At 33.7% G+C, this 13,486-nt stretch overlaps 1 protein-coding gene across 1 annotated transcript; it reads left to right on the forward strand.

Moving 5' to 3' along the window:
• Nucleotides 1–5,789: 5,789 nt before the first annotated feature.
• On the forward strand, nucleotides 5,790–7,456 carry LOC106304891 (MATE efflux family protein 5-like). The gene has a single exon (XM_013741280.1). The coding sequence runs from the start codon at nucleotides 5,823–5,825 to the stop codon at nucleotides 7,359–7,361; it is 1,539 nt and encodes a 512-aa protein (XP_013596734.1). The 5' UTR covers nucleotides 5,790–5,822; the 3' UTR covers nucleotides 7,362–7,456.
• Nucleotides 7,457–13,486: the final 6,030 nt, after the last annotated feature.

Here is a 13,486-nt window from a genome sequence, read left to right on the forward strand (position 1 = left end):
AATAGTTTTATGATCATATATATTACTTTTCATGTATTTTCACTATATTTTATTTTGCAATTTTTCCTTCTGTAATCTTAATATTCGAATGGAATGTTATAAAAACTATGTATTTTATCATCATTTTTAGTTTATATATTTTCACATATAATCACTCTAAGCAATTAAGTGTTGATAATAGTACAATGGAAAACGATGACAAGATATTTGATTTTTAAGAATATTTATATATTCTTTATAGCATTAAACTAATTTTTGAAGGAATTATTAGTATTTTTATTTTAATAAAATTTTATATTATTAAAAAATTGTGTTGTATTTTGTTATCTATCTAATTTTAGTATCAATTATAGTTTATTTTAAAATATCTCACTTTATATATAAAATTTAATATATAGTTTCCCGCGAATTCGCGGGGTCCGAATCCTAGTATATATAACAAAAGAGTTGCTGGCAGTCCAATTTACACATATTTAGATTTTACTATCCTGAAAAGTCCAATATTGTGGCATCAGATGATGAGACAACCAATGAAGTAACTTTGAGAATAATCCAGAACTGCTACCTCTATTGATAAAGCATTCTTAAGGGTAGAAGTTTCTGGTTCAACTGATCAGCAGCTGTGGGGAGGAGATTAAATAACCGGCTTTTATCCATGGTCCAAAGAGACTATGGGATTAGGTCGAGAACTTCTTGAATTCAAAAAAAAAAAAAAACTTTTAGGAATGCCTCTTTTTCCACATTCAGCTTAGTAAAGATTGTATCCTAGTTTGGTGTTCCTAGTAGTTGGAAATAGTTTTGGACTGTTCCTTTTCTTTAGAATTCCATTAAGTTCTATTGAAGACTTATAATTTATCTTGTCTAGGATATGATATATAGACGAACATAGGACAATACCCTAATAAGTAATAATGTCCGGCAATGAAACAATGTCAACATCGGTGCCAATGGATATATCTAACTGATAGAAAAGGATTGACGAAATAGTTTTCTTATCGAACTTGGTTCTCTCAAACTCTGATATATAACTAATTTTTGTCTGATACTACATGATCGATGCGAGGTGCCTTCCAATTTCCCATACGACCAACAATTTTGTCTCGTAACCAGATATCGTTTGATAACTCTGATGGTTTTCTTTTGAAAAGATGATCGAGTTATCTTTAAAAAAATTATATAGAGTAGTGAAGAAACTCGCGCGTTTAAAGATTTTAAAAGGCATGTATATAATTTAAAACTTAAGACGATATGCAAAGTAAATCATGTGCTGTTAAACAACTTTATAAGATATACGTAAATGATGTCTAAGATCCCACGTATAGTACTTTATTTGCTCTCTGCTATCGGATAATGGTTATCTCATACATAGAAGTCACCAAATGACAGACAGAGGTATGTCTAGTTTCTAATTTTTTTTTTAATCTAATTTAAAAAAAAAAAATTAAAATCATATCTATTGCGGGCCGCCACGTGTCGGTGGGGCCCGTAAACAGTGCACAAAACCCATCTGAAACGGTCTTCAACTCACGTCTTCTGTCACCATTTTTAAAATATTGGTAGAACCCACACACACCTTTTTGCCTAAAAAACCATTTCACATACTGCGATAATGCTGTTCTTAGAGTTCCTCATAGTACATAAGATCTTAATGGTCTTCCTTTCTTCTAGGCCAAATATATTAATACATTTTGTACAACTTGACATATATATTTTTGTTTCTCAGGATATTGTTGTTTTTGTTACCATGATCATATGAAGATATGGTTTCTAGAATATCAGTGGATAAATGCTTTGATTGGTAACACATATTAGAATTGATTTAATTTGAGTTATGCATAAAAATCAAAAATGTTACCAATCAAAAATGTTACATCGAACTATAACTTTTTTGGTAACTCAAACTACTACACATTACTAATCGGAGCCAACCATTAGAAAAATGTGGTACGCTGATTTTAGTATATCTTCGCCGAAAAATATAATCAAACGTTGACAGAATGATGCACAATTATTAGTTTGTGTTAAGAAAAAAAAGAAACAGAATTTTATTCATAAAAAACAGAATTTAGCTACCATAATAATAAATACGTTTAAATATAATGAATGGCATCGATCCCTCAACCGGAAAGTTTCTTATTATCAAACAAAATCACTTTCAGTAATTTAATATGTGGTTCATTATTGACAGTGCCGGACCAACTTTTTATATTGCCCCAATCAAAATTTAAAACTATGCCTTCATAGATGTTTTATCAAAATCACAAAACAGTATAAAAAAATAATTTAAATTTTCATTGAAAAAATCAAATTTCATAATATATTCATAAAAAACATTGATATAAAAACACTTATTGCTGAAATATAGATCTTCTTGCATTTTTCCCTGCAAAATCATCCATTAAACTCCTATAGTCAAGTTTTTTGACCATAGCAGTCTCAATTGTTATGTTTCTATTTTAGAATTACGGTTTTAACTATTATCTAAAATATAAATTTACTAATATATTTTAAAAGTTTGACAAATATTATTATAACTAAATATGCTCAATAGATAATATTTTAACAAAATAATCTACAGATTTTCTTTTTATGTATATACTAATAAATTTTTTTTTTAAATATGCCCCACTAATTTGGATGTCCTAATCCTTGGTTTGGGTGGTTTTCCCTCCAAGGCCGGCCCTGATTATTGAGCTGCACAAAACCTAAATTCTTCCATAATATATAAAATATATCTGTTAAAAAATATAAAATTATAGATCTTATCATATAAGTTCTCCTTTTTCGTCCCATTATTTCTATTTACAGTTGTGAATTATTTTATTATAATATAGTAAGCGATCGACATAACTCGTGATAAGAAAAAATATATATATATTTTTTAAGCATATAATTTTCGGTTCCCATCATCCTAAACTTAAGCTATATTAATGGTCCACATTCTATAGAAGTCAAGCATGTGACATTATAATAATGTCTATGCACAAACAATAAAATTCTTATTCCAAATCTATACCATAAAGTCATAAAGTCATAAAGTCATAAAATATTTCATTTAAAACGAATTATGGAAGCAAGCTTTACTTTTTCGCGAAACTATAATTTTCCTCTCAACTACATGAATAGGATGGTCCAATAAATTATTGTGTAAAAATTTTAAATGTGTATTAAATGGGTATATTCCATATAATTCTTCTCACTTTATTGCAAGCATCAACATCTTCCTTTTTTTTTGTTATAGAAAGCGTCCATAATTTTGAATATAATTCCGTAACAACTTGATATTAATCTTTAGGGAATTTAATGAAATAAACTCTCAACTATTGGCTCATCCATATTTAAACCCTCTAGTATTTTTATAATAAAAAAATTCCTTAACTAAAATCGGTTACAAAAACAAACCCTCTGTCTTTGCAAACGTTTATAACCTAACGCTTTTACTTTTTAACCATTTAAATGAAATAAAACAATAAGACACATTTACTAAATCATAGAAACGAAGATTTTTATTATAAACTACACAAAGTTTTGGGGTTCATTAACTCACAACAAGAAGCCCTAAAATCATAAAATGTTGAACGATAGGTGGGCAACAGAGACGGAAATTGCTAGCCTGATCCGAATACCAGTGCACCGTAATCTGTTTCTTTTCCGTGGCCCATGATGATAAAGTAATAAAAAATGGTGAGGAAATACAACAACCAAGAAACGAATTTGATTTTTTCTTTTTTTACGTTATGTGAGTTCAGTGGTCAAGATGTTCATATTAACGAGTCACCATATTATGTATAAGTCCAACTTTTTTATTTCCTTTCTTTACTGTGTCTAGAGTTTATTTGATCAAAAGGTTACATTTTTATCTTATAAGCATGACACACAAAATCAAAACATTGACATACATAATTTATTTATTTTTGATGCAGGACAAGTTTCTTTAGATTATATGTGAGTGGATATTGGACTTCAGATGGTTCATATATTGGTGATATAAGACGATGCAAAGTAGAGTTTGAAAATCCAAGTGTATCAATGCTAGTAGGCATGGTTATGAATGAAGGCTAAACATATTATAAATCATAATTTCCATATGCAGTAACTGTCAACAAGTTGGACACACAATACGTTCATGCAAGCGTGAAGCCGTGCCTAAACTATTTAAGAAACCTCGAGGAAGACCGCGTAAAAAACAGAAGGCTATAACTGAAGAAAATGTTATCACTGAGCCAACGCATTCTTCTATAGTTTCTTAGAAGATAGTTTTTTTTTTGTTTTTCTTAGGTTGTGCTTTTTATGAAATTAGTTTGTTTCGGTAAAACTATGGCCCTTTACCATGCTCTGTTTTTTGGTAAAATAAAGTGCTTTGTTTTAATGATAAAGTTTTATTTTGATATATATTGCTAGCAACCAAACATCGTGCGATTTAATAAAAAAACTTTCTGTTTTTGTGCTAATATAATGCCTCGATTTCTTTTATTGAAATGGTATAAAGAGAAAAACATGTTAAGGAATAAACGTTTGCGAAGACGGAAGGTAAGTTTTTGTAACAGAGTTTAGTTAAGGAATTCTTTTATTATAAAAATACGTGTGGGTTTAATAATGGATGTGCCAATAGTTGAGGGTTTATTTCATTAAATTCCCTAATCTTTACTTAATTTATACATTGGTTTACAGAAAGGAAAAATAGAGACGAAATTGGAAGTATATAGAAAATGTAAGGGTCATTTTCTTGTATTATTGGTCAAAGACTCAAACAATTGGAAAATCAGTTTTATTTACACCGTTTATAGTTAGGAATATAATTCTCTAAAACGTCTCAAATCTTATCTTAGAAACTCAATTTCTGTTTAGTTGTATCTAACAATCAAATAAGATGTATTGCAAATCTAGAAAGTCATTTCAATGTATAGTGCATATAACAACTATATATTTTAAGCCAGTCTTTTATGGACCACAGTTCAGCCTAAAAAGAATTTCCAGCTAATGCATAAGTCTTGTAGCTTATCATTTTTATTTGAAATATGTGAAGTTCGTCAATAATCAATTAAGTAAAATCCTGTACAAAATGAGAATGTTTCAAAAACGTAGAAGATGCGCAGTGAACCAACTATCATTTTGTGATGTATTAGTTGTTGATGTAACAAAACTTAGGAAATAGTAAAACTAACAAACAAGAAAATTATAAACAAAGACTATTATTTTTCAATATAAGCTGAGATGCATGCATTCAGAAAACGTGAAGAAAAAAAATTCCAGATAAAGGATAACTTATTTAGGCCTGGGCACGGATCGGATATCCGAGTTTTTGAAGGTATTTGTGATTTGCTTCGTAAGCCACGGATATCTATCTAATTTTTCGATTTGTTTTGCTTCGAAAAAATACGGATATTCGGAAAAACGAATATCCGGAAAATAAATAGATATTTGCGGATATTTATCAATACTTACGGATATCTCATATATTTTGATTAATGCAAATAATCTTAAAAATTTGATACAAATTTGTTTTGTAAAATAATAATTCCAAAATAGACACCAAAAAATTATTTTTCGAAATTTATATTACTTTATAGTATTTTATAAATGAAAATAAAAAACTGTTGCCAGTAGGAAGACTGGGTCATAACAATGACATAATGGCTGGTCAAAAAAACCGCCAAAACTGTTCTGTTTCTATTTGGAGGAAAAAAAAAACTTAACTGTTCCTTAATCACTTGTCTAAGCTTAATTAGCCACTTAATATGAAACTTATAACACGCCTTTCACATATCGACAGCACCTTCTTCTCTTTTCTCTCTCTCTCTCTCTGTCTCAAACCTGCAAACATGGCTGTTCCTTTGATCCTCAAGAACCAAACAGATCACCGACAAGATCCTCACCCGAACACGACCCATCTCTCCTCTACGCTTCAAGAAGCCAAATCAATCGCCAAAATATCCCTCCCGATGATCTTAACCGGTTTACTCCTCTACTCTCGCTCGATGATCTCAATGCTCTTCCTCGGCCGTCTCAACGATCTCTCTGCTCTCTCCGGCGGCTCGCTCGCCCTCGGCTTCGCCAACATCACCGGATACTCTCTCCTCTCCGGTCTCTCCATGGGCATGGAACCCATCTGCGTCCAAGCCTTTGGCGCCAAAAGATTCAAACTTTTAGGCCTCGCTTTGCAAAGGACCACGCTTTTGCTCCTCCTCTGTTCTCTCCCCGTCTCCATCCTCTGGCTCAACATCAAGAAGATCCTATTGTTCTTCGGACAAGACGAGGAGATCTCGAACCAAGCAGAGATCTTCATCCTCTTCTCTCTCCCTGATCTGATTCTTCAGTCTTTATTACATCCTCTCCGTATTTACCTCCGGTCTCAATCCATCACTCTTCCTCTCACATACTCTGCTTTCTTCTCTGTGATCCTCCACATTCCGATCAACTACCTTCTGGTTTCTTCCCTTGGTCTCGGCCTCAAAGGTGTAGCCTTGGGAGCGATATGGACTAATGTGAATCTCCTAGGGTTTCTGATCATTTATATCGCGTTTTCGGGTTTATATGAGAAGACATGGGGAGGATTCTCTATTGATTGTTTTAAAGGATGGAGATCGTTAATGAAACTAGCAATCCCTAGCTGTGTTTCAGTATGTCTAGAATGGTGGTGGTACGAAATAATGATTCTTCTTTGTGGACTGTTACTTAACCCGCAAGCAACCGTCGCGTCTATGGGAATCTTGATCCAAACCACTGCTTTGATCTACATTTTTCCTTCCTCTCTTAGTGTGAGTGTCTCTACACGCGTGGGGAACGAGCTAGGCGCGGATCAGCCTGATAAGGCAAGGATAGCTGCGAGAACCGGACTCTGTTTAAGCCTAGGGTTAGGTTTAATCGCCATGTTTTTCGCTTTGATTGTGAGGAATTATTGGGCTAGATTGTTCACGGTTGAGGAGGAGATTCTGAAGTTGACTTCCATGGTTTTACCGATCATCGGTCTTTGCGAGCTAGGGAACGGTCCTCAGACCACAATGTGTGGAGTTTTGAGAGGAAGTGCTAGACCTAAACTAGGAGCAAACATAAACTTGTGTTGTTTCTACTTTGTGGGAATGCCTGTGGCTATATGGTTAAGTTTCTTTAGTGGGTTTGACTTCAAGGGACTGTGGTTAGGTATGTTTGCAGCTCAGGGATCGTGCCTGGTTTCGATGTTGGTTGTGTTGGGTAAGACTGATTGGGAAGCTGAGGTTCATAGGGCGAAAGAACTCATGACTAGATCCAGTGATGGAGATGGTGAAGATGATAATGGTAGTGGAAGTAATACAATGCCGTTTTTGTTGGATTCTTTGGATATAGAAGAAAGTGGGAACTATAGGCATTTGAATCTGTTTTGATTTATTGTAGCACTAACGATATTTGTTTTCATTGTAAACTCTCTAATTGATTATTTTAGGAAGGAACCACTTTAAACATTAGATCGTTGGATTTTTTTAATTTAATGTAAAATATGATTTGTGAGATATATTGCATTTTTCTAGTTTAATTTCCCTTTGTTGAATAGTTGAAAGCAATGCTATAAAGTTACAAAAATCTTATCTGTCTCCTGTGATTAAATATCATGGGAGTGACATGATTTCATGAGAATGACATAACAAACTTTAGTTTTAAACATAAACTCTCTTTGTCAAGTGGTCTTGAAGTATATATTATATACGTGTAAATGTGTATGTATACATATGAAATGAATCTGGTTATGCAATTAAAGGACAAGATAGAAGTTGGTTTCGTTGCCGGGAAATTCTAGTGCAAGAGTAAGATAAAGAATGCTTATAATAAAATAAATGTTAAACAACATGTGACGTGGTCCTCCATGAACGCATGTGTTTATGGCTTTATGCTCCTAAGCGCGTGTATCTAACGGAAGAAGTTGTGATGCAACTTTGACGACGGCGAGAAATTTAACGTCTCCGTCAAGGTCGTCGTCTGCGACAGCAGACGCCGTGAATGACCCGCTTTTCTTTTGTATCCTTCGATTAATCTTTTTTTATTCCACTAACATCGCCGGCTTGACCCGATATCCCGTCCACTTTTTTGTTTATTTCTGTAAATTCCACACGGTTGGAAGAAATATAATATATGTGGATTACACCTTTTACGACCACTTGATTATAACACTTCTAAGAATGTAAAATATTTCAATTGTAGACAATAAATGTAAGTTGTAAGTTGTAACTAATGAGGATCGTTGGCAATCATATATAGCTTTTGGATCCCCTCTCTGGCTCAAGGAACTTTGTGAGTCTGGAAGTAACCTTACCTCTTTGTAATGTTATTGTTGCGACGGATGTGAGAAGCAACAGATGCGGAAACAGATGAATAAACGCGATGTAACTACGACACATATATTTAACGTGGTTCACCTCTAGGGCTACGTCCACAAGCAAAGAGATCTTATTATTGGAGGCGATATTAAGCTTACAAAGTGCAAGTTTAGGGTTACTTCGAATACAAAATATATATAGTAGCATCTCGCATCTAAAACCCTAGACTATACGGACTCATGGGCCTAAGCTCACGATCAGATGTAACATCCATAATAATTTGATGCAACGCTCTTGATGCAACCGAGTCGGTATGATGTACGTGATGTAACATCCATCGCCAAGATGTAACATCCATATTCAAGGCATATCAACAAATCTCCACCTTGACTTGAATCCTCCCAATAACAGATGTACCAGATGCACCTTTAAGTGCCAGATGTACCAGATGTGTGTCTCTGCGCCAGATGTACCAGATGTGCTATCAGCGCTAAATGTACCAGATGCACTTTCAAGTGCCCGATGCGCCATCAACGCCAAATGTACCAGATGCGTTCTTCAAACGCCAAATGTATCATCGCTCTCTTTGCCTCAGATGTCCCTTTGGACCAGATGTGTTGCTATGACAAACCATACGCCCTTTAACGGGCAGCTGCTCAACTAGAGCCAGACGTTCGTCATTAGCCGGATGTCCCAACGGACCAGATGTCTCAACAGACCAGACGCCCCAACGGGCCAGATGTCCCAACTGACCAGATGCCTCAACGGCCAGATATGTTCTTGCGGACCAGATGCCCCAACAGACCAGATGTCCCAATGGACCAGACGCCCCAACGGGCCAGATGTCCCAACAGACTAGATGTCCCAACGGACCAGACGTCCCAACGAACCAGATGCCCCAACGGGCCAGATGTCCCAACGGACCAGATGCCCCAACAGGCCAGATGTCCCAACGAACTAGATGTCCCAACGGGCTAGACGCCCCAACGGGCCAGATGTCCCAATGGACCAGACGTCCCAACGGACCAGATACCCCAACAGGCCGGATGTCCCAACTTGATTATATAGCTGTTAAATCTCTTGTACCATCCTCTGAGAGACTGCTTAAATCCACAAAGTGACTTCTGAAGCGTACACACATAGTCATCATTTTCAGGAACTCGACAACCATCTGGTTGAGTCATGTACATCTCCTCTAACTCTCAGTGAAGAAATACTGTCTTCACATCAAATTGCTCAAGCTCCAAGTCCTGACGTGCTACCAGCGCTAGCAACACTCTGGTGAAAGTATCTCTGGCCACAGGTGAGAACATCTCATTGTAGTCTACTCCCTCTCTCTGACTGGACCCTCTTGCAACAACACGAGCTTTATACTTAACTCTTTCTGCCGATGATGCTTCAACCTTAATCTTGAAGACCCACTTGCATGTAACATCTCATCTCCCCGATGGTAATGTGATTAGATCCTATGTATGATTCTTCTGATGAGACTCCACGTCTCTCGTTGCAACATGTCGTTTCTCATACTCGGAACTAGAAACAACTTCCATGTAAGTGGATGACGCATCCACATCTTCTCACCCGATCACAAACCTCGAGCTCTGATACCAGGTTGTTGTGACGGACGTGAGAAGGAACATATGCGGAAACAGATGAATAAACGCGATGTAACTACGACACATATATTTAACGTGGTTCACCCCTAGGGCTTCGTCCACGGGCAAAGAGAGATCTTATTATTGGAGGCGATATTGAGCTTAAAAAGTGCAAGTTTAGGGTTACTTCGAATACAAGATATATATAGTAGCATCTCGCATCTAAAACTCTAGACTAAACAGACACATGGGCCTAAGCCCATGATCAGATGTAACATCCATAATAACTTGATGCAACACTCTTGATGCAACCGAGTCGGTATGATGTACGTGATGTAACATCCATCGTCAAGATGTAACATCCAGATTCAACGCATATCAACAGTTATGTTTTTGTTTTTGATCTATATGATTGTTGTTGATTCTTAGGGCATAGCAGTGGTGAATAATGGATGAGTCTCCAAATGTTGACATGTGGAGAACAAGCTCTCGTAAAGAAACGAACATCTCCTTATGACAAAAAGATTCTTCTCTCTCTCTTCTTTTCATATTTACTTTCTATTTATTTTCTTTATTTTAAATCATGAGAAACTCATAAAATTTCACCTAGTCTGGGCGTTTTTACCCCAACCCGAAATACCTACCTAAACCCGAACCGAAATAACCGAAACCGGATCCAAACTGTTATACAAAAATATCCGAACGGGACTTATGCGCTTAGTACTTTGGAGTTTGGTTATAACCCGAACCGAACCGAAATCTAAACTAGAATCCGAAGATATTTGAAACTAGTTAAATATGTTAATGTTTCTATATATGCTAAGGTGATTTAGATATTTTAGAGTACTCAAAATATTTTTGTAGTTTGTTTTATTTGTTATTTTGAATACTTTTTAGTTAATTTAGATAGTTTAACTAATTTCTAATTAGATTTCTGAATAATTTATATTTTTTTTAAAAAATACTCAATTTTTGAGGTTTTAAAAATAGATTTTTAGATGATTTCAAACATTAGTTACAATCCGATCTGAACCGAACCAAATCCGACCTGATAATTAGTAAAACCCGAACGGGACTTATGAGCATTACACCGAAAATTCGAAAATCCGAATCAACCGAACCGAAACCGACGGGGGCCCCGAACGCCCATGCCTAATTTCACCAATGCTCATGCTCTTGCATCTTTATAACAGTTTGGACTTTTGTCCCTCGTTAGTATAAATGAATTCAGATGAAAAAAAAAATGTAACAAAGTCATGGTGTGGATTAGTTGGTTACAAAGGAACAAGGAAGGGCCATAAGATGAAACAGAATGAAAGGCAAATTAGTTGCGAGTTTGCCACTAAAATCAAACCTCTATTTTTCCTCAAGTGTCCCAACTTGCTTTTTTATGTCCTCCATCCTCCATCACCTCACTTCTTTTTTTTTGTTATTTATTTTGTCCACTTATATATTTTCTCTGAAAACAGTTGAGATTATCTTTTTGAATAGGAGTTGTATTTAATCTTTTGGATTTTAAACTACTTTTACTAACTTAATTAAAATTTTATCCACCTGCAATGACTGTTAAAAACAATTAAACTAGTCATTCTTGTGTTTTAAATAAGATTTGCACAAAACCCATCAAGCTCAACTTTTAAGTTGTCCCACAAAAAGAAACGAGAAAAGAGAAAGTGAAAAGTTCTTTTGTATCCCCCAAAATTTTCGAGATTTTCATTCCGAGCTTTAAATATCATTTCTTAATGCTAATCTTGGGAAGTTGATATGCACAATCACAATATTAGTCTCAATTATTAAGTAAGATATATAAAGTGAGGATATCACATGCAACTAAACCAGCTAATATAAACTGCTCTTTTGATTTGAAGATTATTAAACATTTGGACTCTACATCGGAAATGGTTTCCTTTTATAGGCGACCTCAAGCTATTTTGACCCAATTGTGTTGGGCTTCATTAACAACAAATAACTAGATTTCGATCCGCGCAACCGCGCGGATTTTTGTTTTAATTTATTTTTATATAAATATTTTGTTTTCAATTCTAAATTGGTATTTATTATAATATATATGTGTCTATAAATTTTTAAAACATAATAAGTTTATTGTATATTTTTTCATTGAATAGATTGTTTCAAACTTTCACATGTATTTGTATCTTCTTCTATATATATATTTTCGGTTATTATTTTATTATTACAATCATAACTATATATATAAAGATTAATAAAATATTGTTTTATTGTCATATTCAAAGATATTGTAACATTTCACAAATTTAGAAAGTTTTAAAAAAATTAAACTTTTCGCTTCATAGATTTATATTATCGAGTAAATAATTAAATATTTAGTTTTTGTTTAATTTTTAAAATAAACTATATAGTTTAAAATTTGTTTTCATTGGTTTAAGGTAGTAAAGATTAATTATTGTTAGATAATATGATTTTTGTTATTTAAATTTTTTTTTTTATAATTTTAAAAGTTAACATCGACAAATATTTAAATATTTAGCATATAGAGGTATAGTATTACAACATTAAGTTATATCTATTTAATTTATATTATCTATAAGTCCAATGGATCATCTATTGTTTAAATCCAATTATTAATAGTCCAATAAACATTTCTTGTAGGCCCAAAATTAAAATGATAAGATTAGATATTAAATGTAACATGATTTTCTAGGAATAGGTCCAATAGGTCCAATTTTTAAAAAAATCACACATGAATCAAGGTTGTGACTTCGATTTTAATATATAAGATTTCTGAGTAACTTCAATGGATTAAGAAAAGAAGAAGACATCTAAGTTATGGAACTGCCAAACAGATTACTCATTTTTATATCAGCTTTAAGAAGCTTCTTGGTTTCTCGTAAAACCAACCTCATTTAGCTAGAGTCTATGAACTTTCCCCATAGCCAAAAGTAATGCCCAGGATATGGCCTTATCTATTTTGATTACGTAAACATACCATTACCAACTATACGTCTCCAATGAAATATTGTATATAGCATTCTATGGCACAAAGTACAAACCACGTACTGGCGTGGGCAACTATACATACCAACTAAAGAAATATACTAACAATACGTCTTCACATTTCTCTAAAGTTGAAAATTGCAACTGAGAAAGAATACGATTTGTGGTTATATTTTAGAATAAATGGAGGTTAAATTCATCCAAATCATGCATATATATAAAGTTTGGAAATATTAGAAATTAGTAGAAAAAAATGCAGAGTAATAAAATTATAGAAATAAAAAAGAAGATTATTTTTATCAATTTTAGCGAGAAAGAATGAAAAATGATTCTTTATAAATGGTAAAAATATAAGAAATAGTAAAAATGCATTATTCTCTTTCATTCTTTGATCCCCGAGTTAGACTCTTTGTGTTGATCGACTTGCGAAACATTATTTTCTTCTACTACGAATTAGGAATTTTATAGAGAAAACTATTAGATTCATGGATTTGATATTTTTAACAAAAATAGAGAATTTAACTAAAAGTTTTTAGATGCTAAAACATATTAATGTGTATTCAAACTTTTGAGTCCATTCAACCAATATTTTCACCAATTTAGTCAAATTAATACCATAAACAATAT

The sequence above is a fragment of the Brassica oleracea genome, chromosome C7 (genome assembly GCF_000695525.1).
Source record: "Brassica oleracea var. oleracea cultivar TO1000 chromosome C7, BOL, whole genome shotgun sequence".
NCBI classification, from domain to species: domain Eukaryota; kingdom Viridiplantae; phylum Streptophyta; class Magnoliopsida; order Brassicales; family Brassicaceae; genus Brassica; species Brassica oleracea.